The sequence below is a fragment of the Paroedura picta genome, chromosome 12 (assembly GCF_049243985.1).
Source record: "Paroedura picta isolate Pp20150507F chromosome 12, Ppicta_v3.0, whole genome shotgun sequence".
In the NCBI taxonomy this organism is placed as follows: Eukaryota; Metazoa; Chordata; class Lepidosauria; order Squamata; family Gekkonidae; genus Paroedura; species Paroedura picta.
Genome location: NC_135380.1, coordinates 31160565 through 31187484, shown reverse-complemented (window position 1 = coordinate 31187484; position 26920 = coordinate 31160565). Strand labels below are relative to the sequence as shown.

The following is a 26920-nucleotide window of genomic DNA, read 5'->3' as shown; positions in this document are numbered from 1 at the left end:
GCCTTCAAATAAAATTGCCTGCATGGAGAAAACTAGATGTTAAGGAGACAGTTTCCAGCATAGCCATGACCCTGACATGCTAGGTTTCTGTGGAAAAGAATTTCTTTTATATGGGGGAGTGCCCAGACCCGGAATCCTTTCATTACTCTGTTGTGTGCGAACTGTTTTACCCCCTGATGGAGTTTCTCCACAATGAGCCTCTGTCACCCCCCATCAGTTGGGGCTCCTTGTTCTTAGCATATTTCCCAAGATAGAGCCAGATGGAGCCAGGCATGCGGTCTCCAGGCTTCCTGGAACAGGTTATGTTTTTTTAATGGGGGCCCTATTTTGTTCAAGATGCTGCCCCCCTCCCCCCATTAGGAAATGAAAGCTAAGGTTTCCCACTTGTTAAATTCTGTGCCCAACATTCACTTTTGTGGAGGATTGAATGAATGAATGGCTTATTAAGGTCATAGGCCAACAGACATGGAGGATTTAATAGCTGCAGTGGTGCCTTTCATGGAGGAGGGTAACTCCAGTTTCCCTGCTTTGTGTCTTTCAGCTTCTGAGGCCTGTCTACCAGGAGGGCAAGGCCCCTGGAGGTGAGTTTAGCTGTTGGGTTTGTCATGGAATATGCCAGGATCAAGAACTTGGCTTTCTCTAGCAGGCAGGCATAAATACAAAAACAAGCACTGTGGAGACAGATCTTGGTATCCTTTTCTGCTCGCAGTCATGTTCAAAGTGCTTTTGTGTGGCGCGTGTGACCCAGCAAGCCCTCCAAGACCTTAAAAGTAAACACTGTTATACTTCCTCTGTTTCATCAGAAAATGTTGTTGTTGTGTCGTGTCCAACCCATCATGACCCCATGGACAATGATCCTCCAGGCCTTCCTGTCCTCTACCGTTCCCCGGAGTCAGTTGGGGCTCGTTCATCAGAAAATAGCTACTTCAATTCCATAATAAATGGAATTAGCTATTTTCTGGTGCAATTGGTTTTCAAACCTCCAGTTCCTTTACAAAGCTGAAGTCTGGCAGTGTTTTGTTGCCATCTGTGAAGTTACTGTTGAAAAAGTGATTATAATCAAAACTGAGAATGTACTGGAACACTCTAAACGCTCTGAGAGTTGTGGACGCACCTCGTCTGTCCACACACAAAACCATAAGAATCTTTTGGCTTAAAAAAAAAGTGTAGAAATGAGACTTTTGTTCGTGTTAGATGGATACGTTTTTGCTGGCTGCTTCAATTTGCCATGAGGTTGTCTCAGCAATGTCTCATGTGGGTTTGGTCAAGTTATATCTCAGCCACTGAATTACAAAGTAATTAAAAGGCCAACTTATGGGTGATTTTGGAGATTTTTGAATGGAAAATCCAGGAAAGCAGCTGTGGGGAAAAGGGACTGGGGCATTGAGCCAGTAGTGTTAATTCCCCGGCCCCTAATCCAATATCCAGCTCTTATGGCTGTTTTTGTTTGGACCAAATACACTCTGGGAGTTCCCACCACAGAACTTCAGCATCTCAGTAGTTTGGCCTTTAGGTGCACCTCTGTTTTCTCACCCCCCACCCTCCTGTTTGGACCATAAAAAGGGTGTTAATATCAGCCTACTTGATGAAGCTGATGTAAGGATTTAGCCTGAAATGTTAAGAGAGTTCTTGGAATGTTTGAAATGTGCTATAGAAATGCAGATATCATTCTTACTGCTGCCATTTAATGGCTGCTGGCCAAGAAGTATCCAAAGAGCTCCCCAAAAGGTTGTTTGTTTCTCTTGGTGGATTTTGGAAGTGTTTGCAGTCTCCCCCCCCCCCTCACCTGGGGCTGGTGCCTGGGCAAATGGCAAGCAGCAGCTTGTCTGGAGCCCTTGCCAATTAACTTGCTGCGTCTGGACCGTTGTTTACCTCAAAGCAAACACGCTCTTCCCAAAGGGCTAATGGAATAAGCCAGACTTGTTTACTTTGGACCGGCCCTATCTGTTTCTCCAGCCACACTCAGGAGCATTTGCTGTCAGCGCAAGCTGAGCATGGGTGTTCATTACGTGGTTCCGGCAGTTCTGTTTGCTTTCCATCTTTCCCAGTGTGGCTTCGATCGAGGAATGCCCTTTGAATAGAAGTAGAGAGAGGGGTATAGAAATCTGGCTGTCGAAGACAGAATTAGAGCCGAGAGAACAGGCAGGCCAGCCCTGACTCCCCGCCCCTGTCTTTCCCTTAGCTTTTCCTCCTCCTTAGTATGAAGCATGCAGGTTACAAAGTATGCCCGTAGTAGCATTGCTGCCAGGTGGTAGCTGGAGATTTCCTGGGATTACAACTGATCTCCAGGTGATAAGCATCAGTTCACCTGGAGAAAATGGCCACTTTGGAAGATGGACTCTATGGCTTTATACCCTAGAGGTCCTTCCCTTCCCTAAAGCCTGCCTCTCCTCAAGCTCCACTCCTTAAATCCTCCTGAGCCAGACAAGCCTGGTCCATAGGTTTGGGTTAGATTGGTAGCATGTTTGCTGATGCTGCCAAGGGATTGATGCCTTCTGGAAGCAGGGAAAGAGCAAGGTTAGAGAAGGGGCTTTGGGGAAACTTGGGCTAAAAGTTGCAGGTTCCCCAAAGGTAGCCTTTTACTTTGTCATCTGCTAGCAAACTGATACAGGAGGAGAAGTCTGACAAAAACACCCCCACACAGGAAGATTTGCAAATATCAGTTCAGCACTTTTAAGTGTTCGAGTGCTTTGCATAGCTACCTTTTTGTAATCCTTACAGGAACCCAACAAGGTAGATCATTATTACTGGCCTTGAATTGCAAATGGGTTATTATTATTTATTAAATTTCTATATCACCCTCCTGAGACCAGCTCAGGGTTGGAGGCACAGAGAGAGAGGCAGGCTTGCCAAAGACCTCTTTAACGGGCTCATAGCAAAGGCAATATATTGTTTTTTTTAGGTATTGTACTTGCTTTTCTCTCCAATGGAGTCCCAAAACAGCTTACAGCATTCTCCGTGTATCTGTTTTTTCACAACACTCCTTTGAGGCAGGTTTGGTTGAGTGATAGTGGCTAGTTCAAGGCCATCCAACAAGTTTCCACAGAAGAGTGTTGATTTGGATCCAGGCTTCCAGATCTTAGTCCAGCCCCCTACTACACCATGCTGTAAGCATCCTAATTCCCAGAAGTTTTTTTTAGCCACTCAGCTAAGGAGTGAAATCACATAAGTGAATTCCTCAGCTCTTTTCTTCTGCATTTAGAGACTTTCACTGCGATATTGAAACAATGACTACAGCTGCATTCCTGAAAGAGTGCGTGGTGTTATTAATAGTCCTCCTGCTTGATAGATGTGAGTAGTATTTGGCGGAGGGAAAAACCCAGGGCTACCTCACTGACTTTCATGCTTTCCTCCCAACTGAGTTGCCCAAGGAGGATAAGAAGAGTTGGTTTTTTATATGCCGCTTTTCTCTGCCAGGAGTCTCAAAGTGGCTTACAATCGCCTTGCCTTTCCTCTCCCCACAACAGACACCCTGTGAGGGAAGTGGGACTGAGAGATCCCTGATATTACTGCTCAGTCAGAACAGCTTTATCAGTGTTGTGGTGAGCGCAAGGTCACCCAGCTGGCTGCACGTGGAGGAGTAGCGGGGAATCAAACCCAGCTCGCCAGATTAAAAACTGGCACTCTTAACCACTATACCAAGCTGGCTGTCTTGTAGTATCCCTGAATAGATACTGCATTTGAGTTTCTGCTGGAGAATTTCCCAGTGGATTGTTGATGTTGTTTTCCATTCCTTTTTTGTTTGTTTATTAAGAATATTTTTGTGCTGCCTCTCCAGAGAGGTCCCTCAACATAAAGCACGATAAAAGCATACGCCAGCCTAAAAGTCTTTAAAAATGTTCTGATTATTAAATCCCCCAGTGTTAAAATTGTGCTTTGTGGGTTGGATCATTCTTTCACTGCTGCCTTAGGCTTCCAAATTTTGTGGAGGTAGCGCTTTGCCTTGTGGTAGGGTCTGCTCCAGCACCCTGGACCAATGGCAATGACATCAGTGCCCTCTTGTTATAACCCTCCCCCCCAACTTGGCAAAAGAGATGCAGCCTTTTGGGTTGCTGTTGTGTCAGAGAGCCAGTGTGAAATGAAGGCAGTGGAAACTGCGCGCTAGCTGTTTTGTTTTTCCAGCTTCTCTGCAACGGGAACGGCTGTGTAGGAAATTTGCTGAAATGCCTTCGACTGGCCAACAATAACCTGGATTGACTCAACATTTCCGTTAGGCTCCATTTCCTATTGACTCCTGGAAAAGTTTTGCGCTGGAGCTGTGTGGTGGATAAATAAGTAACAAAAACAATTCCTCGACTGTTTCCGGGTGTTCTGAGTCAGTTAAAGCCACATGGCAGGTTTTATGTTCATGCTGAAACAGAGGAGTTGACAGTACGAACCAAGTAAATTCTGTACCAAACAACCTGCCTTCTTCATTTGCAAAATTTAGTTTGCTTCCAGTACTTGTGGAAAAAACTAGGTATGGATCTGAATTCCTGCGGAGATTTCTGTCTTCAGTGGGCAAGTAACAACTCTTTACAATTTGATATCTTATTTGCACCTCTATTCCCTGTTAAGGCTGAGAATGGTGCTTTTTCCATCTTGCACAGCGACAGCACCTTCTCTCACACCCTCCTTCTCTTAAAAATTCAGCTTAAAGAGCTTTGATTAACTTGAGAACTTCCTGGAACAACTGCTAGAGCTTATTGTTCCCCTAAGCAAACATGATGTGATAAAAAGCAGTGCATAAACACCATTATTCCGAGCACACACGCTAGTGTTCCCATGTATAACAGTTGCTTGGCTGCTCTTTTGGGGGCGCAGGCTTAGATTTCCAAACCAAATCAAATGTATGCGCGCATGCACATCCTGCCACTTTGGGGGACTGTAAAATCATAAAGGACAAAAAGACTGGCAAACCTCGTAATCATTGCAAACAGGTAACAGCAGGTCTAACTAACAGAACACCTTTCTGAAGATCTGTGAGGAGACAGTCTTAACTACTTAACTACTGACTGAGCCCACAAAAGATAGAACTTTCATTCAAGGCGTGCTCACTTCAGCAGCACATATACTAAAACTTTCCTTCATGGCATGGGCACAGCCCACTGCAAAGCAGAGAAGAGCTTCTGAAATTGTAGGTGCCTTCTCTTAGGGGACAAAATTGTCATCACCTAGAAGCAGGTCCTTTTCAGTGGTGTCTCCAGAGGTGTGCAAGGCTGTGTGTGTTCCTTCCTGGCCTCTTCACAGACAAGTGTAAGTCTGTTTGGTGTTTGGTGGATTAATGGATTGTTTCAGTGTTTTTGTATGTTCTGTTTTTCTTTTCTATGGGCTGACTTGTGTTGTTTTTCCGTTTTGTATGGATTGTTTTAAACTCTTAAACCATTTTGTGAGGACTTTTCAGTGTGAAATCCACCTATCAATGTTGGTGGAGGGAAGCAAAAAAACCTTTGATGTGGAAGGAATGTTGGCCAGGGCAGTTCTTTATGCAGTGGAGAGAAAATAGCCAAAACATTATTTTTTATGTAGCTGTTAAAAAAGTGCTCTATACCAGGGGTAGTCAACCTGTGGTCCTCCAGATATTCATGGACTACAACTCCCATGAGCCCCTGCCAGCGTTTTCTGGCAGGGGCTCATGGGAATTGTAGTCCATGAACATCTGGAGGACCACAGGTTGACTACCGCTGCTCTATACCATCTATAGAGTTGCTATTCTCCATGTGATACTGTATGCAAATCTACTGCCCCCTTTCTGTGCTTGTTAATTACCCTCCAGGTGATGGTTGGAGGTCTCCTGGGATTACAAGTGATCTCCAGGAGACTGAGATCAGTTCACCTGGAGAAAATGGCTGCTTTGGAAGGTGGACTCTATGGGATTATGTCCCACTGAGGTCCCTCCCCTCCTCCGACCCCATTCTCCTCAGGCTCCACCCCCAAATCTCCAGTTATTTCTTAACCCAGAGCGGGCAACCCTACCCGTCTGGTCAGTCTCAGTAGAGGAAGGGTGGCATGAAGTCCTTTCTCCAAATGAGCTTCACTAGCAAGGTGGGTCCTGGCACTAACTAGCTGAAAAAAAAACACAACAGAAATAAATTACAGATTAGGACAGACACACTTGAGTCTGGCATTAATTTGCTCTTGATTTATTCTGAGACATCAGATCAGACATCACCCAAAAATATCACCTCTCCCCTTGTTTTCTCCTGCCCTGCTCCTAGGCAATGCGTGCAAAGGAGGTTCTCATGGCAAGAAATCCCGACTCATGAAGACAGTGCAAACCATCAAGGGCCACAGCGGCAACTCCCAGACCTGCACTCTGGTGAGGCCCAACATCGGTCACTCCAGTTACGGCACGTATGTGACGCTGGCTCCCAAAGTGCTGGTCTTCCCCATCTTCGTGCAGGTAGGTCTCTCAGGTGCTTGCAGAGATGTCTGAGGCTGGCGACCAAAGGTAGTAGATTACCAGGAAGGCCTGTAGAAAGGACGTCTTCCATGGGGAGGTGCTTACCTGCTGAAAAAGAATTAGAGCTGTCAGCACAACAGGACTTCCACCTCCAGCATCCACCTGGCTAGTTTGGCTAGTTGTGGGCAGTCCCTCAATCCCTCCTGTGGATGGCTTTGACTGCTGGGCACCGTGATTCTGAACTGCCCTTGGTTGCCAGTAGGTTTGTCTGAAAGGCAGCTGACGTGCATCGAGATGCCCTCCTAGACATGGCCTGGATGCTGGGGGCTTACAGTCAGCTTTTGATGGTGGAGGAAGGAGGTGGAGCCAGAGGAGAGTCTATATGGAAAGAGGGAAGGACAGAAGAGGCGGTGGGGCTAAGGGTCAGCAATAGGGCCTTTGCTCTTTCAAGGGCTACCAACCTTCAGGCGGGGCCGGGGTGTTCCTGAAGTTACAACTGAGTTCCAAACTACAGAAATCAGTTCCCTTAGAGGAACTGGCAGCTTTGAAGGAAGGCCTCTATGGCATCACAGCCCTGCTGAGCTCCCTCACCTTCAAATTTCACCTTCCCTAGGTGTTTGGGGGGGGGGGGGAGGGAATCTCCAGGAATTTCCTAAACTGGAGTTGGCAACCCTATGTCTGGAGGATGAAAGGAGGGCAAGAAGTATTGTGTGGGTGGGCAAAAAAGAAGATGCTCACCCCGCAGTTGCCAGCCATGTTTTGAAATCAGGGACAGAAACTTTGCGGATGTATAGAACAGTTCTGATTCCGACTGTCTCTTGGTGCTGGTGGTGGGCGGCATACAGCATGTTCTTGTGAATCAGCATACACCCCAGAACCCCTGGGACATTTCAGAAAATGCTGGGGTACCCTTGTGGCTTGTGGGGAAAGTGGCATGTTCTGGACAAAGCATAAGAGACCTGACATGAGTGCGGCTTCTGACAGGATGGTTAGAGTGTTGGATTGCCGATCTGAGAGGTGTAAGTTCGAATCCTTGCTCAGTTGTGAGGCTCACTGGGTAGCCTTGGGACAGCCATACTACCTGAGCCTCACCTATTTCACAGGCTTGTTGTGAAGATAAACTGGGGGACCATATATGCTACCCTGAGCTCCTTGGAGGATGGGCAGGACTGAAGTGTAGTAGGTAGGTAAATAGGTGTATAGCTGTGCTGCCCGAGGAAGGTACCTAGTTCTTCCAATCTGGTCAAGCCATTCGTAACATAATCATAGCAAAGGGGGGAAAAGGCTTAGTGAATTAGGGGCATCTTGGCAAAAGTGTTGTCAGCTTCCAGGACCTACTCAGAAGCCCAGATGCCCACAGACTTTGGGGGTGGCAGCTGTGGCAGGGAGGGAGGCTTTTTTCCTCTTCCCTCATGTGGGCGCCTTTTGCAAACACTTCCTGCTTCCCACATGCTGCACCAGGGGTGCCGCTGCTGCGGCTGAGGTTTCCACTTGTGGCTTTTTGCAGCCATGCCCCAGCTTTGCAGAAAGATCATCCCACTCACAGAAGCAGAGAGCCCCAGTTCTCGTCTTAGCTCCTGCATGAGGCGGGTGTTTGAAGTGTGAAGTTGTCCATCCCACCACTCATAACACACTCCCGCCCCTTCTTATCACTTGGCTGGACTGTGGACTTTCCATCTGCAAGAGGCTGCTTTGTGCTCAGGGGCTTGCAGGGAGTGAGAAGCTGATGTGGCTCTTAGTTTGTGAGTGTGTGGGGGGGTGGGGGGGGGAAGTTCCTTGTATGACCCAAATCCCAATTGTGTGTTTCTCTTATTTATAGCCTCTTGACCTTTGCAATCCAGCCCGGACTCTGCTTTTGTCCGAAGAGCTGCTTCTCCATGAGACCAGAAACAAACCTACAAAGGTAAGAATCTTGTCCACCCCCCACCATCAATGTGCATGTTTATTAACACTAACTCCAAATTGAAGCAAGCCAATATTTGCTCTCCTGATGGCTCGATTACAAAGAAAACAAAGGATGCATTCAGTCCCCTATGCTGCCCAATGCAGGAACATGGGGAAAGGGACTAAACAAAATCAACACACCCTGTTTCTGCCATGGAATCATCTCGTTTTAATCTTGTCTTTCTCCCAGTGAGCTTGGGGCAGTGCTTGTGGTTCTGCCTTCCCTTGTTTTATCCTCCTGGCAGCCTTGTGAAGTTAAGTTAGGTGCAGAGAGCATGTGACTGGTTGAGGGTCTCCAAGAAGATTTATAGCCTCAATGGAGCTTCAAGCCCACTCCTTTTCTGACCACTACAGAATTGTGGCTTCTACATGAACGGTGCTCTGGCCATGCACCTGCCTCTCATCAGAGCTGCCCTGTGGTGCTGGCTCACCTGAGAAAAGCCACTGCTGGAGCTGCTTACTGCTTGGCAGTGCTGCCTTCTTTTCTCCTCCTGTGCCTTTGATATAGAACAGGGGCACAGAATTCTTCTGCGACCATCTCTGTTGTCAGGAAAAGCTTGGAATTGCAAGTCAAGCCCCTTTTGCTTCATTTCTATATGCTAAACTGCAGCTGAATGCATACAGGAACAGGTCAAGAAAAATCCCCCACTCCCTGCCACTGGAGGACCGTAGCCCCACGAATCCACTAAAAATCTCAAACAGCTTTTTAGAAAAACAACACTCCCTGCTCTTAGAAAGCCAGCAGCAGAAGGAGGAAAAGTTTTATGCCTAGCCATGTGCTAGAATTCTTTGGACAGGGGGATATGCAAGTATGCAGTATCCTACTTGCAATTGGAAGAGGACATCAAGCAATCTTCTGCGCTTTGGATAGCATTAAGACCTTTCGGAAGGGCAATCTGGGATGTACCCCTCACTGACTGAAGGACAGCCAGTGAATAGAGCAAAATTAGAACTTTTTTGGAAATGCCATTCTTTCTAGGGGACTTTCTCCCAAGAGACACACCACTTCCCCCCATCCAATCATTCGTCTCTCTTGAAGGCTTCTTCACTCCCAGAGATTGATTTCTTTTCTATCAACAAAATCTGCAGGGCTTTTTTGTATGCGTGTGTGTGTATGCTTGTTGAGTTTGGCTGTGATAAGTGTTGTCTAGTTTGGTGTCATATTAAGATCCAGGAAATCCAAGTTCAGATCCTTGCTCTGCCAAGCAAGGCTGTGGGATGATATTGGGCCAGTGGCACACTCTCAGCCTAACCTACCTCACAGGGGAGTTGTTATGAGAACAGAATGCTAATGGGGAGAATGATGCCTACCACTTTGGGTCCTCATTGGGGAGGATATGCATAATTTAAAAAAAAACTGCAATTGTCTGCATTACTTTTCATTATTGTTGCAATGGTGATTTGATTGCCTTTTGCATTTTATGGAAGTCACATCAAGACCTTTGATAAGAACTTGGGTAAAAGTACATGGATTAGTATATAAATGAAATTAAATGGATGGAGTGAGAGAGCAGGGGTGGTGGTTACAGAGTGTGCGTGGACCTGTGCCAGATCCAGTCCTTTCCCTGGATCCTTAGTCCAACTTCAATCACATCCTGTCTAGACTTGTTTGCAGTTCCCACGGACGCAGCCTTCCAGGATCTGGGTCGTGGGTTTCCGGGTCTGTGGCAGAGAATGACTTTCATGTTCAGCATTCTCTTGGCACATGACCTGTTTACCTAAAGGGAAACATATATATGAGAGGGGATGGATGGCAAACCCTCTACCAATTCCTCCAAATGGTTGGAGGAAATTGGTCAGTGTCAGGACAGAGAAAGGCTGCTGTTTTATCCTGGAACCAACGGCTGGAAGCTGGTTGGAATTCAGAAGATTTTAAAACACCAGAGATCTTATTTTTGCATTTTGTTCTCTAAATGGGTGGGAATCCTCAGTAAAGCCCTGAATAAGAGACTTATTTAGATGAGATGCAGCGGAAGTGAAAGCAGTATGTCTCATTTAAAACATGACAGCTGCCTGAGCACTCTTTGAAATAGACTCTAGGTGAATGCAAAATCCCAGTAGAGAATTCATCCTGGTCTGCAGTTTTGCCAAGTAACACCACAATGAGTGCAGCATTCCATAGGGAAATGTTTTTGCCTTGCCAGGGTCAAGTTTAAATCAGGCCTTAATCTGTTCTCAGCTGACTTTGTAATCAACTTGCTTTGCAGTTTTCTCTTTGCTAATAATGAAAGAGTCACTTTTGGGGGGAGGGAGGAACAAGCCTTATATTCTGTATGTGATAGATGGTAAAGGTCAGTGCTTGCTTATTTATTTTTGGATTTATATCCCGCCACTCTCCAGAGTCTCGTGGTGGCTTACAATAATAAAACTTCATAAAACAATAAACCTCCCAATAACTAACAAACCCTCCAAGATTGACAGCCAAAATACCCTCTAACCTCCTGAGCAGACTAACCTAGGGTGGGGTGCAAAGATATAAATACCCAACCTGAGGAGGGGCCACCTTGATCTTAGCTCTGGCTTCAACCCAGGACCTGGTGGAAGAGCTCCATTTTACAGGCCCTGCGGATCTGTAATAGCTCTGTCAGGGCCCTCAGTTCTCTCGGGAGCTCATTCTAACAGGTCAAGGCCAGAACTGAGAAAGCCCTGGTCATGGTCAAGGCCAGGCATGCTTCCTTAGGGCCAGGAGCCTCCAACAGATTAGTACTCACAGAACAAAGAGCTCTGCAGGGAGCATAAGGAGACAAGCAGTCCCTCAGATAGGTTGGGCCCAAGCCACGAATGGTCGTAAAGGTTAGTACTAACACCTTGAACCTGATCCAGGCCAGACCTGGCAGCCAGTGCAACTTCCTCAGCTCTGGCTATATATGGCCCTCCATGGTGTCCTAGTGCAGACCCTAGCAGCTTCATTCTGTACCGGTTGGAGTTTCCGGGTCAAGGATAAGGGTAGGCCAGCATAGAGTGAATTACAGAAATCCAATCTAGAGGTGACGGTTGCATGGATCACTGTGGCCAAGCAGTGCCCCAGCTTTGGGGACAGGTAGGGCGCTCGTAGCTTAGCTGGCGTAGATGATAAAATGCCTTTTGAGCTACCCTCATGACCTGGGCCTCCATAAACAGGGGGGAGTCCAGAATCACACCCAAATCCCTTGCTGAGGATGAGATGTTAAGCTGAACCCCAGCTAAGGTAGGTAGGCATGTTTCCTGTCCTGCCACCTGTCCAGCTACAGGGCCTCTGTCTTGGAGGGGCTGAGTTTCAGGCGACTCTGCTCTAACCATCCAGCCACTGTATGTGCATACAGTAATCTCCTTGGCAGCTGGGGCGTTTTAATCCCTTCCAGCCCTTACGAGCCTTAACTTTTTTTCCTACTTTGCCCAGGTAACACTCTTCATCTACTCAGACTTGCTTCTGTTCACCAAAGAAGACGAACCAGGCCGCTGCAACGTCCTCCGGAATCCCCTTTACCTGCAGGATGTCAGACTGCAAGAGGGTGTGTCTGCCGTGTTTAAGGAGGGTTTTAAGGAGGAATACAGCATCTGTATTCTTGCAAATTGTCCAACTGCAGGCAGGCCACTGTCCATAGAGCCCAGCACTCGATTTCCAATAGAGGTTCTTTGACATTTACAAGCAGGGCCTTGAAAGGGATAGCCCTCCCTTCTTGACTGTCCCAACACCTGGCATTGTAGGTAGACTGCATCTGAACAGGGAGGTTCTGTTTTGCTCTGTTGGCTGATTAGCCTATCCTCTATGAATATTTCTAATATTTAAAATTAAAATATAAGCACCTGGTGTCACCAAATCCTGAAGCAATGACTTCCAGAACTTAATTGATGCCAAGGTGGACCTTTAGTGCTCCTGAACCAATCAGCTTGATGTGTAGACTCAGAATTAAAATATTTTTAATTATTATATATTTCAGCATTTTGTCCCCATGGAAGCCTATTGCATACCGTAATACAATGAATGAAAACATGAACACTTATTAAAAAAATAGCAGGGAAAATATTCTTTCTTAACCACATTTTTTTCAGAATTGTAAAACCCACTATCATGTTTTCCTCCTGAGGCATCTTTTTTTTTCTCAGCAAAATTTCCAAATACTTAAATGCTGCACACTGGTCAGACTTATCCAGCCTCCCTTGTGGTTGGTTAGGTAGGATCTATAATAGGATCATTTCATTAAAAGGTTTTACTGGTTTGCAGCTGAAGCAACCAGAATGTGGGGTGAGGTCAGTAATTTCTGCACCCCTTCGTTTTGAGGGGTTGGATGCTATGACTCCCTTCCACTAAGTCTTCCTCCAACAAAGAAACACTTTTTCCTATGGAGAATGAATGTTTGCAGTGGAGAAAGACTTTCTCTATCACAGGAAGCCTTTCTCTGTTGAAGGAGGCCTTTCTCTGTTGGGCAAAAACTTAGTAGAAGCGAGTTATAGGGTTCAACACTTTGTTCCTTGTTTTGGAGATGTGTGGGTGGATGGGTGAGAGCAAACAAATGAGGAGCAGAACACAAAATAAACTCCCCTAGCTAGGAAGACAAGTCCTCTTGTGAAAGCCACATTCTGAGTGCCTACAGAAATCTAAAATGGGGCTTTAATGTCTTCTTTTACAGATTCCCCTGAGGATCTAAAGTTCTGCATCCTCTACCTGGCCGAGGTAAGCAGTGTGTTAGCATGTGCTGTGAAAATGTTCCAGGGGCTGAAAGTCACATTCAGTTGGCAGGAACAAAGCTCAGTTGGGTTGTACTAGAAATGAGCCACCAAGTCTTGCTTTCCTTCTCCCCTAACTCCAAGGGCAAAAACTGAAAACCTCCTAGTTTGGTACAAACCACAGTTGGTCATAATATCTCGCTCAGATGAAACAGCAAACTGTGGCTTTGTTCTCTTGCCTACAAGTCAGGATTCCAACTCATTCTGGTTTGTACACAATGGAAAAAAAACCACTAGTTTCACGCAAATCTCATGTCATATCAAAGCACAGTGTGTGTGAAACTAAGAGGTCTTGAGTCCCTGCTCATTGTCTGAGGGGAAGGAGGAATAGAGCGTTTGGGGGGCGATTTTCAACTCCAGGACAAACCTGAGCTTTGTGAAATGCCATCTCTGTCTGCCAGCTTCTCCTGTGCCACATTATGTCAGGAACCAGGCTGAGCCTAGCCTGCAGAGTCCGTGATAAAGGCACATCCAAGATCCAGCAGGTAGTTGCAAATCCAAAGAGAGCTTTATTTGACAGAGTCCACAGAACGCTAAAGCAAGCCAAGATCTTCCTAAGCAAATATCTTGATAATAACAAAGAACAATAGGAAACCCAGGGCAGATATAGAGACCATCACATAAGGGGCATAGACATAGAGATTTTGGCGGGAGAGCGAAAGGCCGGCAAAGGTGAGCTGATTCCCAAGCGACCAGATGGCCTGGAATCTTATCTGAGTTGTTGCCACATTGTTGAGACTTGAGTTGTCTCCGCAAGGACACTTATAGGGAGATGGATGTGTAAGCAACGGAAGGCTCCCGCTGGGAATGGAAGGGAGGGCAGGAGCTTGCAGACAGATTTATTAGTATATGGCCTTGGTTTGGCCAGGCTGGTGAGAATCAGAAAGACTTGCAAGGAAATGAAACTTAGCTGGCATGAATCGGGGTTCATGACACATTATTAGTGATATCCAGGAAGCTCTAACTTTTCACCTTAGGAACAGCAGCAGTAGAAGGTGGGCTTTCTCAAAGTAGAGGGAAAGACTACTGTGGCCATTCAGCCGATTCTTACTCTGCCTTCAGCCCTGTTTGCTCCTTTGAAAACTCCAGCTTCAGCCATGCTGTGGCTTTCAAACATTCTCCTTATCGTATGGGCCTCTCTCTGGCTGAGGAAAGAACTATATATATGAACGAACCAATGAAGTCATCAGTCTTTTGATAAATAGCAGCCTTAGGTGAGGGTGGTATATAAATATAATTAATAAAATAAATACCCCATGATGTATTTAACCACACAGCCCAAGCCCAAATCACTCCATGTTATCAAGTAACTGACTGCGCACCAACTTCATTTGAACAACATTTTTCCTGGTCTCAGTGGCCAGCTGCCATGTTTGTATCTCAAGAAGTGCAAGAATAACAGTTCAATACACTGTGCCTTATTTCCCAGCAGGGGGCATACCTGTTCATTGATCAGTGAATAGCAGAGCCTTTGAAATAATGCATGTGGAGATGATATCCTTGGGCAGAGTGCCTGATTCACTAGCCTAGAGCAAAGGTTTGTATAACTGGAACTAGGAGAGGACCCCGTTGAGAGAGCACCTGCTCCTTCAGTCAGCATCTCTTTGAAGTCTCTTGTATACCATGGAGAATCTTCTGCCCTGCCTTACCAGCCTCATGGATGGAGTGTATTAGATGCTGGCTTGAGGCATAGTGTTGAAATAGGTAAGACCTGGGAGCTACAGTCATTTCCAGATTACCTACCAGGTGACAACAGCATAGAATAGGCGGGGGAGAGAAAGGAAAATGAAAGCCCTCTGTTATAGTGCTCCTGCATAAGGGGAAGCCATCTGCTGTAGCTCTGCATGAGTTGCTGTTAGTGGGAGAGGGTGGATAATTCTTCTGCATTCAACGTGATAGTATAATTTAATCATACCCCATATGCAAATGTGAACAGAACTTTCCATTCTTGGAGGAGACTGCCTGTTACATCTGAGCATGAATCACCATTCAGGGCTTGCTGCCTTCCCATCATGAGTCACAGACAATTATTTGTACAAAAACATGAGGAGGCTTATATACTCTAGAACTAGGGCAGGCAAACTTTTTGGCTTGAGCGTAGGGGAAAAACCCCTCCTACCTGTGACAATGTTGGTGTGCTAGCAAACAAGGAGGTGGGGAGAGAGGAGTGCTGTATGTGGCCAGATGCCCCCTGTGAACCCTGCAGGTGCTGTCAGTGCTTGGTTTGCCTTGTGTAGGTTGCTTGGTTGGAGAACTACCCTTGCAAGCTGGACAAAATTATTTTGAACACTGCTGTTTGATAAGTGTCAAGCATTCTTCCAGTTTAAATTCAGGGGGGCAAAAATTCCCTGGCCTGTTAAAATTTTGGGAAACCCCAAGGTGCTAAAAAGCAACAAGAGAATTTTCTCAGTTCCCAGCAGTCCACTCATTGTGGCTGAAGTATTGGGTTTAACCTCTCCCATATAGCCTGCTTGAAAATTAAGATCTTGAGGCTCCCCTTGCTGTCCTCATTGCATCACCCAAAATATTTATTTTTATGCAGGCTCTTCAACTGAGCTGGTTCCATCTTTTAATTTTTTAAAAATGGCTTTTACGGTCTGCTCCTAGCCCTTTTTAAAATTAATATCATGTTAGGCTGATGAGTGGTGTTTTATCCTGTTTCTACTCCCTTGGCTTGTTTTTATGGCCTCTCTTAATATTGATAATTCTTATCTCGTGGTTTTTATGGTCTTACTGGACAGTTTTGTTTTGTTTTGTTTGACTTTGTGAGCCTCCTGGGGCAGGTCTTTGGTGTGACAGCATATAACATTTCTAAATACGTACATCTTCAATAGAATACCTGCTTTGGGTTCAACCATCATCAGAACCAAGGGGATGACTATTGGAATAGGGCTTTCTCTGTGGTGGCAACAAAGCCTTAAATTCAATTTGGGAACTGTGCAGGTGGGTTAGTACTGGCTTTTTATTATTGTAGTGATCCAGTGAGGCAACTGAGCTTTGTACTAGCCAAAGTTTCACAACAGTCATCAAGGGCAGCCCCACATAAACCATGGTATAGTAATCTAACCCGGGCCCATTCTGCACAGCTTGGATAATGCACTTTCCATGCACTTTATAAGTAGATTATCCTGGTGTGCCCAGAAAAATCCAGCTGCAAAAGCACGTTGAAAGTGTGTGGCCCTTGGATGTTACCACGACATCATGTATGACTGAAGCAAGCTCAGCTTTCTCTGAGAATGGCTGCAGCTAGTGAAGTAGCCTTAGTTGGAATCAAGAGGTCAAGGCAACTTCAGAATCTGTTTATCCAAGGACAGTGCTGAGTCTACAGTCACCTCCAAGCCAAAGGTTATCTTTATTTACAATCCAAAAGTTATCTTGCCTAGATGTGAGAGGTTTAGGGATGCCAGCCTCCAGGTGGGAGCTGAGGATCCCTCAGAATTATAGCTCATCTCCAGACTACAGAGGCTAGTTCCCCTGGAGGAAATGGATGCTTTGGAGGGTGGATTTTGTGGCATTTTACCCCATTGATGTCCCTGTCCACGCTAGACTCTTTCCCCAAATCTCTATGACTTTCTCAAACTCTATCTGGTGCCCCTTACCCCCGTTCTTCTGTCCCCTGCTGGTGACCAGGGCAGACCTAGCAAGCCTAGGGAGGTTTGAAAGTGGTATGTAATTATTTAAATTCACACCACCTAAAGATCTCTTCATGAGCCTCTTGTGGCGCAGAGTGGTAAGGCAGCCGCCTGAAAGCTTTGCCCATAAGGCTGGGAGTTCAATCCCAGCAGCCGGCTCAAGGTTGACTCAGCCTTTCATCCTTCCGAGGTCGGTAAAATGAGTACCCAGCTTGCTGGGGGGTAAACGGTCATGACTGGGGAAGGCACTGGCAAACCACCCCGTATTGAGTCTGCCATGAAAACGCTAGAGGGCGTCACCCCAAGGGTCAGACATGACTCGGTGCTTGCACAGGGGATACCTTTACCTTTTTAAAGATCTCTTACATTAAAAAGAGACTCTGACCGTTTATGCACTGGGAACTTCACTGCCCCAGCTCTCATGCAGGAGCACAAATCGGGGGCGGATGAGGCACACCGGGCCAAATACTCCCCCGTGTGGGTTCAGGAAGAGGTGGGGCAACCTGCCACAACTAAAACTCCAGCCTGCAGCCCAGCATGAAACCTCCAGTTCATAAATGGTCTAACTGTGGCACCTTTCAGTACAACCATTGCTCTTTCAAAAAGGCATTGCTAATAGTGACTAACTATTGTACCAGATCACTTTTGACTAATTTCAAAAGCTGCAAAGGCCATCAACCTAGAGGCTATGCAGTAGGCCTCACAACTCTGAGAAGCTTATCTAAATCCTTAGGTTGAATGGGACAAACAAAAACATCAGGATCTGTCCATTTAACTGGCATTAACAGGGAGGCCAAGCTGGATTGGATAGCAACAATTTTAATCTGCAAAGTGCTTCGCAAATTGGTCACAGGGAGCTGTTGATGGCTCTCCTGTTTGCTCTACAGGTCGGAGGGGGCTTGGGGGGGGGCAGAGATAAAGTGTTGTCTGCTCTGGGTTGGGAAATACCTGGGGAATTTGGGTGTAGATGGCAGGGTTTGGGATGGAGAGGGACCTCATCAGGATACAATACCGTATAGTCCCCACTCCAAAGCAGCCTGGAGATCAACTGAAATACTGGAAGAGTTCCAGGCCTACCTGGAGGTTGGCAACCCTAGAAAGATACAGCATCGGCATCTTAGAGCCCTAAACAACAATGTGTGGAAGCAACCGTAGCTAAGCAGCAGCTTTTATTTGCCGCCATCAGCGTCACCAAGTAAGCTGTCAAATGGGCTCTAACCTGCGTTTGGTCTGACTTAACAGAAGTTTTCCACCACACTCTAATGGTTGTCCCTCCCGGGCACTATAATCCCCTCCGTTTTGCTAAGAAGTAAGGGATCAAGTAAGACCCAATTCAGGGGAGAGGACCCAGAGTGCCTCCTAATTCCAGAAGCTTGTCCATTCTTCAACCTGGCTGCCAGCCATATCTAGTGGACCTCCCCCACCCCCCATGGCTGCCAGGAATCCATATTTCTCTGTGGTTGTACCAGTACAATGGGCCTTCTGCTGTTGCAGAGGCTTTATTATTACTATTACTATTACTATTACTATTACTATTACTATTACTATTACTATTACTATTACTATTACTATTATTGAATTTATAGTCCGCCTTCCTCCAGGGACTCAAGGTGGATTACATTAACAATACAAACCCCATAAAACCTCCAGTCCTCAAAATAGAGTTAAAAGTCCCATAATAATCATAAATATCAGATGGCTAAGAGCACCTTCCTACCGCCCCACAGTTATCCACCAGGGGGTTTGCATGTTGGCATAACACAGCCTGGGCCCCCATCAGTCTCAACCAGGCTTTCTCAACCAGGGTTTTGTGAAACTCTGGGGATTCTTGACGGCCCTGGAAGGGTTTCCTGAGTGGGTGTAAGTGAATTAATGTTTCATATATTTTTAATATGTGTTAAACATTTATTGGGTGATATGACCATGTTCTGCACCATCACACCACTTTTGGGTTTCTCAAGGTCTGAAGAATATTTCAGGGGTTTCACAATGGTTAAAAAGTTGAGGAAGGCTGGTCTAAACCCTGCAAGATACTGATCTGTGCAGGACAACAAGGTTATATTCATCTCTTCCATTCCCAGAGCACAATGCACTGTGTATAGAGCACAATGCACTGTGTATAGCATTGAGAGTTTTACCAGGTATATGCATGGGGTCATACAGCCTGAGACAAATCCATAGTTGTCACAGCAGCCATGAAGTCTTGAGCTGCATTTAATTGTGGAAATCATTACGGTTGTTGAACTCCCCCAATACCATCAACCTGGGGCTCTCTCAGCCCCACCTACCTCACAGGATGTCTGTTGTGAGGAAAGGAAGGTGATTGTAAGCTGCTTTGAGATGCCTTAGGGGAGTAAAAGTGGAGTATAAACATCAACTTTTGCTCTGCCTACCTGTGGTGGGCAAGCACCGATCCCCGCTCACCATTGCCTACAGTAGGTCAACCGAGAACAGGAGAAAAATGTAAGGAACAATGTTGCAGACTCTGAGATCACTTCCAGTGGCCATCCTCTAGGAATTACCCCACGTCTTGCTGGTATTTACCAAAGAGATTGTTGGAATACTGGAGAGGGCTTATGACCTCACTTCTGGGTGTTTACTTGGAAATAACCTCATTATGTCAGTGATTCTTCTCCTCTCCAAGTTCTACCTCTCCCCCCCCCCCCAAAAAAAAAAAAACCTTCCACAGTCTGCCAGCAACCCTGCACCAACAGAGTCCCTAGCCTGTTTAATGATCCACAGTGCAAACCCTCGGTGGGTGGGGACTGTTGAACAGAGTTAGAGGAGTGGGGTTACAATAGACTAAGGCCAGTCTGTCTTCCCTCCTGCTGGACCTAGCCTGCTGTAGAAGTACCATATTTTGTATTTCATCAGTAGCCACTTTGAAAGTCAAGTATCCCAGATGCTGGATAGAAGTAAGTAAATACCCTGCCTCCTCTGATGGCGGGCAGAAGGGGATCAAGGGAGTCAGGTACATGCGTGAGCCGTCTCTTGGAGCGCTCTTCCTTTCTGTGCAGCAAGTTTGCACGACATTACTGTCAGCCAGGCCTAATCGAATTGAGGCAAGCCGTTAATTCCATTAGCTGTGGCGAGGGCAGAGGGATTAGGAGACGAGCTTCCGAATTGCTCTTGATGGAAAGCGCTTGCAAATGTCTTTTCAGCTGCCTCTTGGGGGACGTTTTGATGGGCCACACAAATGGTGTATTGTCTACAGGGATAGTACTGCCAGTTCTATCCTCCCCCCCCCCCCCAACGCCAGTCTCAGTTCCATTTGTGCCTTCTTGAGCAGAATGGGTTTCCCGTAAACCCCGCCCCCTCTGGAGCAAGCTGGAGCCGTCTGCTTAAGCACATGTGGTTTGTATGCGAGGGTACAAAACCAGTGCACTTGTATCTACTGCTGCACTCTTTTACAATGCCCATTGATCCACCCATCTCACACTTTGTATTCCTATGTCTCATTGATGTGTCCCTTTCCTTTCAGAACAATGAGGTGTTCTTGGAGGGCAGGTACCCCAGAAAGGAAATTTCTAAATGGACCTCAGAGAGAAAAATCTGTAATCCTGTACATGCCCACCGTTTTCCAGGGCTCTGCGAAATAATTGGGGGAGGAGAACATGGAGATGTCTCTGTGGGACGATGAAGGAGCTGAACCTTAAGGCTGGTTCCACAATAGGGCTTGTGGCAGCAATCAGCATGGTTGGGGCCCTGCCAGATCTGCTATTTCCTAACGGGAGAAGAGCCTGGAGGCAGTGGAGGGTGCTGAGTGCAACAGAATCTCACTCTCTGGCTTCCTTCAAGCACTTCTCTCAAATGGACCAGGGTAACTGGACTCTTCTTCTGTGGTGCTGAAAAGAAAGACCAGGAGCAAGAGTGCAGTAGGAACTGTACCAATTGGAAGGCGGTAGACTCAGAAGCAGGTGGTGGATTCAGCCAAGATCTCAAAACCCCAGCACTAGATAGCCTCTGAGATCAACTACATGAGATTCTGGGAAATCCACAAATTTAACTTCTAGCAATTATTTTTTTTCTCTAAAAAATCAAGTGCACAAGGGCAGAATTCAGATCAGAACTGCAGAAGGAGGGGGGGGATAGTTGCTATTTACCCCATTGTAGTAAATGTATAGCTACTGGCAGGCTAAACAGTGGACCTGTTTCAAGTTGAGAAAATCACATGGGGGGAAAGCTTTGAAGGAGGAGGAGGAGGAGGAGGAAGAGGAGTCTCAAACTGGTTTATAATCGCCTTTCCTCTCCCCAAAACCGATACCCTGTAAGGTAGGTGAGGCTGAGAGAGCCCTGATATTACTGCTCGGTCGGAACAGCTTTATCAGTGCCGTAGCGAGCCCAAGGTCACCCAGCTGGCTGCATGTGGAGAAGCGAGGAATCAAACTCCGCTCACCAGATTAGAAGTCCGCACTCCTAACCACTACACCAAACTGGCTCTGGTTGGATCCAGGGCCTCTGCCCTTGATATTTAAAGAGTGTAGAATTCACCAGCTCATGTCCTTGTGCCTGAAGATGACCATTGGCACCAGCTGCTCTGTGCTTGCAGAAAACTGGAAATGTACATGCACACTCCCAAAATAAGGGGTAGTCTTGTGGCTTCAGCTGTTTTATTACCCAGAGTTCTCTCCCAACAGCAGTTTCCCCCAAATACTTTCATAGTCATATTGCAAGCCGTGGGTGTGCAGGCCGAGATCCCAGTGGAAAGCAAATGGGTACTGTTGAGGCAAAGGATGCAGCTGGGTACCACCAAAGCAGCTGAGAGCAAACCAGGATGGGAATCCTGGCAGCTGTAATACCTGTCAGAAAAAGCAAATCCAGTCCAAAACAGAGACAAGCCAAAGGAGTGATGAAGCTTGCATGTGCAGCATACAGACTGTACAGTTATTGTACCATTTGGCTGCCTCCTCCTTGTGACAAGCTTTGTTTTAACAGCCATTGTCGCAATGAGGGCAACCTTGTAAGTGAGTGACAAATCTCTGCCATTCAGCATCAGGTCCGTTTCCTGGGCAATGGAGCCCCAAGAGGCATCTTTGCTGAAACCGGGCCCCAGCCTCCTCCCTAGTCCTCATGTGTGATGTAATGGGAAAAAATAATCTGTCTGACTGAATGTGTTTTGTCTGTATGTTGTTTTTATAGCCTTCCCCATCCTGGAGGCTCAGGGCAGGTTGCTCCGCCACCTGCAAACACAGTGACATTTTGCTCGCTTTTTAAAACTGTGCCGTGTCTGTCTTTTAACTTCCTGAAGCTTAAAGGACCTGTGGGGACAGGTGGGCAGGAGAACATTTCCAATTGGAAAGACAACACAGAATGGATGAATTTACCCACCTTTCCCAGTGCTGTTGCCAGGTCCATATCGTCAACTTGCTCCCCCCTCCCCTGGTGTGCTCCTTGCAAATAAAATACACATCTGAGAATCTGACCCACTTGTGGATTAGGCCCCGAGAAAAGGGTTCTTTGTAGATATTATAGGCTGTAAAGCAGGACTGTAAAGCCCACGTTTGCTGGCAGGGGCTCATGGGAACTGTAATCCATGAACATCTGGAGGACCACAGGTTGACTACCCCTGCTGTAAAGGATCCTTAGGTTGGAGGCAGTTTGGCTCTCAAGTATGCTGGGTGGAAGACATTGAAAGCTGCATAGGACAGGGGTGGCCAAACTACAGCTCTCCAGATGTCCATGGACTACAGTTTGGACACCCCTGGCATAGGAACTGGTCAGCTGCTGCAGCTGCAATTGCCCAGCTTGTGAATCTAGGAGACAGCTAAGCTTTGGCTCCTTCCATTCATGTGTTAATTAGAGTCTTGGCTAACCTCATCCTCTCTCCTCAATTCTAGAAGCTGGAATGCCTGCTGAGCTTGGAGGCTCACTCCCATGAGCAGAAGAAGAGAGTCTGCTGGTGCTTGACTGATAACATCGCAAAGCAGCAGATGACCACCCCCACAGCCCCTCCGGCAGAGAATAAGGTAAGGAAGGCTGGGCACTCGGGAGATCCAACAGGCCTGCCAGCTCCAGTTAATTATTGATCAGGGTGCCAAATACATTGATCACCTCAAGGGCTGTTCCATTGGACAGCGAGGTCAAATTCCAGTGGTCCAGGCTGCAAGTCCTCCTTGTTTTCTTTTGAAGGCGATTTTGGTCATGGTTCATTGTAATATTGGAGGGGGAGAATCAGCTTAATAAAGGTTGTTCAGACCTCCCTCTCTGTCCTGGATATATTGCTTGCCTTCTAATGCAGATTAGTAAATGCGCCTGCCGGGGGTGCTGTGGAAGGGGCTCCTTCAATAGCTTTTGATGGCAGGTAGCTACTACCAGCCAGGTAGTGAACATCAGCCAGGATGAGAGGCTAAAACTGATGTGGTGTGGCAGAGAGAAAAGACTGCTGGGCTTTTTTTTTGGGGGGGGGGGCTTTCAGAAAATTGGTAATTGACATATTGCTATAGCTTTAGGCTATAATGTTATGTCAATTACTGCTTGTAACTGGCATGTAGCTTAAAATCCATAATCCATAACTGACATAAGCTACAGTGATGTGTTGATTACTGATATAATTATTTTAAAAAACCCTAAAAAGGTCCTCCGATTGGCTAAAAAGAGATTGCGGCTACAGAGTGGAGGGCTGACTCACGCAAAGTGCATGGGCTCACCCACGAGATTTTTGCAGCTGGTTAAAGTTCAAGAGACCTACAGGGAAAGAGGTGGGATCCCCCGGCCTTTCGCTTCTTTTTCTGTGGTCAGTTTCCAGGGAGGAGCCGTCTTAGGAACATTCGCCCCAGACTGGCTGCATCATGGATTCTTATTTTTCCATCCAGGAGGAGGCAAAGCGCCCTGGAAAACCTCCAGCTCAGGCCAATACGGCCATTGTCTTTCCTGAAGGCAGGCATATTCTGAAAGCTGCACTTTTGTTCATGTCAGCCCTGGGAAGGGTGGGAGCCTGTTGTGCCTGCCTCCGTCCAGCCAGGATCAATTCAGCATCTGGAGTTATGAGGGTGATTTGAATTGGCTGCTTTCTGGCAGAGGTCCTAACTGGCGCTTAATCCAATGATGATGTGATTCAGTGAGGACAATAAAATCCTGTGTGAGTGTCGCTCTCCCAGCCAAGGATAGTTGCTCACTGCAGAGAGGAGAAACGGAGCCGGCAGGCATCCCTCAGTCCCTGCTGGCTTTCCTCCTGTGGCCTGCAGCCTCTTCCCAGAGCTCTCCTTCTAGACTCCCTGCTAAATAGATGCCTGGCACCAGGTCAGCAGCAGCCTTGCCCACCTCGCTGCCCATCTCTCCAGGGCTGGGCCCTTTTAAACAATGTGGTGCCAAGCGGTAGCTTTAGAGATCGCAGGCTCGTTGTGAAGGCTGGGAGTTGGCATCTCCTGTGCTTGCTCTCCTGCCCTCTTGCCACCAGCTCCAGGACTTTGCTAGGTGCTGTGGTATGTATTCTGTCTTTTAGCAGTTCAGATCAAGGAATGGGAGTGGAAGGGTCTGGCATATATCTGGGTGGACCGAGAACAAAACATGTGAGATCATTTAAGAGGGCTTTGTTCACCTTTGGCACCCTTTAGCCTTTGTGTGCTTGGTTTTAAAATTGTCTTCTTGTAATGTTCCTGTGACTTCTTGATGCTAATAACCATTCACATGTGACTGTGAGCATTTGGGGGGCACCAGAGACTAAAGTGTTCCAGACCACCCAGCAAAACTCACAACTGGGATTGTTAAAAGGATGGACTTTACTTCTTAATCAAAGTGAGTGCAAGATTTCAACTTAAGATGGATTCTGGCTCGCCCTCACTGGCTTTAAGTAGAGAACGGGAGCGTGGCAGCTACTCCAGATAAACTAATGCTAAATTCAAGGGGTTTTGTTTTCTTGTGTGTGGAATGGGGGAATCAGGGCTTTATGTTGCATGAAACAAGGTGATGTGTCAATGATTTTTTTTATGTGTGGGATTTCTTGCAAAGTACAGTACGATTTGCAAAAGAAGGTGGAAGATTGCTGGCTTTTAAAAAATATTTTCTCTGGTTGCGCTCCTCTGCTTCTGCAGCAGCATGACTGGTAGAAATGAAGCAGTTTGCAGCTTTCCGCCATGGTTTTATCTCAGCTTGCTTTCTGCAAACGATACAGGAGCAGCACTGGGTGTTTCCCCCCTTTTTAAAGTGACACCTGGGTATCAGGAGTGGTGAGGTTGATGGAGCGGTAGATCAGCTGGTGAGGCTGGCGATTAATGGGAAGAGAAGCACTTTATGGTGCTGGGTGAGCAAGAAGGGGAGCAAGGGCATAGAGCTCTTCCTTGCTGCTGTTGTCCAGACAGCGGCCACCCTGCATCCCCCCCCCCCATGCCTTCATTGAGCTCATCAACTAAGCAAAATTGTTCTGGTAAAAACCTGGGTTCAAAGGACTTTCTGGCAACCGTACATGCTTGTGGTGGGTGTCTTATTTAGGGTGATGGTAGCAGGACTGTACAGAGAAACCTAGGGAACTGGTGCGCAGAATGCCCACAAGCTATTGGGAAGGCCTTGAAAAAAAAAGTGTGGATTGCTTCCTTGCTGTTATGGTCACTGAGCCTCAGAGCTGTCATCTGGTAGTTGTCTCCGTGCTGTCCCTTTGTGCCTGCTATCCCCCCCCCCCCCCTGTGCATGCAAGGGAAAATAGGGAGGAAGAGGTGAGAACTAGTTATCAGGTTTGGGTGAAGTGGCACAGATATCTACATCCTGCATTGAGCAGGGGGTTGGACTAGGTGGCCTGTATGGCCCCTTCCAACTCCATGATTCTATGATTCTATTATTCTATCTTCCTGTCCACATTGATCCCAAATCCGTTGAGTACAATCCTGGAAAGAAGGGTGCTTCCCCACGGAAAGGTTTGTCCTTGGTGGTCTTGTCTGTACATTTTCAAGTTTTAAGAAGAACAGTGTGAAGTGTGGAGTTCACGTCTGAGTAGAGGATGAGGTCAAGTGGGTACGAATAGACTTCAGGACCCACTCAAATCGCTCAGGCAGTAAAAACCTCCATGTGGAAGCCCTCCTGAGGTTTTGGATACTATGCGTGTGTTGGCTTTGTGCATACTTGTTGGTGAAGGAAAGCACTCTGCACATGGCTGGAAATGCTCTCTCTTCTGTTAGGTTTACTTTACGTGCTTGGAAGGCTGAACCCTGGCATGGAAAATAAATTCAGGGTGGTAACTGGTTTGTCACTGGAGCTGATCACATCTTTCTCCACAAATGCTTAGAATGACCAGTGCTGCCTAAGGCTCCTCCAAGCCTGGAACTCATTTTTGAGTGAGCCCAATAATTTTTCTGAAGGTGTAACAAAATCCAAGAGAGCCTCTGAACATATGCAAGAGACTATATTGTCCTCAGCAGTGAATAACCACAACCTGTCCTTAAATGGCTGGAAGTAGATCGGCTGGTACAGGTTCCAGACAGGCTTGAATGTTGATGCTACCTGTCACAGCTTTCCAAGAAATTTTAGTTGCCCTTTGGTGTCACATTAATAACCTGGAGTATTTGTGATGGGGGAAGAGCCACTTACCAGAGAGCCAGCATGGTGCAGTAGTTGAGTGCAGCAGTCTCTAATCTGGAGAACCGGGTTTGATTCCCTGCTCTTCGTCCACATGCTGCCACCTGGGTGATGTTGGGCCAGTCGCAGTTCTTTCAGAGCTCTCTCAGCCTACCTCACAGAGCGTCTGTTGTGGGAGAGGAAGGGAAGGTGAATATAAGCTGCTTTTGAAACACCTTCAGTAGTAAAAAGCAGAGTACAAAAACCAGCTCTTATCAAAAAGGACTGTGCTATTGACTTCTGCATTGCCAGGCTGTTACTTCTCTTCAGCCCAGTGTTAACCATAACTCCACTGGGTCAGACCAAAAGTCCATCTGTTCCATCATCCGATTTCTGACAGTGGCCAGCGAGTTGTCCAGGAAGGCCCCCAAAACAGCATGGCAGCCCAAGCCCCCTTTTCCTGTTGCCCTTTAACAGCTGGTTATTCAGAGCCGTCTCATTTCCGGACACGGAGATTCCATTTAGTTGTCACGGCTCCCAGCCATTGATGGACTGTTGCTCCATGAATGGGTCTGATTCCCTTTTAATGCCATTTACGTTAGCGGCTATCGCCACATCCTGTAGCAGTGAGTCCCACTGCCTTGTACGGGGGGAAAGGTCTGTCTTTGTCTTTCTTTGATCTACTGCCCATCTACTGAATTCAGCAAGAAAAAAAACTGCCGGCTCCTGGACCCTTGTCATTTTGCTACCTGAAAATACAAGTGCGGACCTG

At 46.8% G+C, this 26920-nt stretch overlaps 1 protein-coding gene across 6 annotated transcripts in view; it reads left to right on the top strand.

The window, feature by feature from the left end:
- Positions 1 to 26920, top strand: part of RGS3 (regulator of G protein signaling 3) — an 88550-nt gene that overhangs the window by 33150 nt on the left and 28480 nt on the right. For 5 of the 6 annotated variants that reach the window (XM_077306031.1, XM_077306030.1, XM_077306032.1 and 2 more), the window contains 6 exons: positions 542 to 581; positions 6198 to 6382; positions 8202 to 8285; positions 11706 to 11817; positions 12937 to 12980; positions 22503 to 22631. In XM_077306031.1, the coding sequence (XP_077162146.1) occupies positions 542 to 581; positions 6198 to 6382; positions 8202 to 8285; positions 11706 to 11817; positions 12937 to 12980; positions 22503 to 22631 (594 nt within the window). Of the gene's footprint in view, positions 1 to 541; positions 582 to 6197; positions 6383 to 8070; positions 8125 to 8201; positions 8286 to 11705; positions 11818 to 12936; positions 12981 to 22502; positions 22632 to 26920 lie in introns of those variants that run through there. The other variant, XM_077306035.1, reaches the window with a different exon arrangement.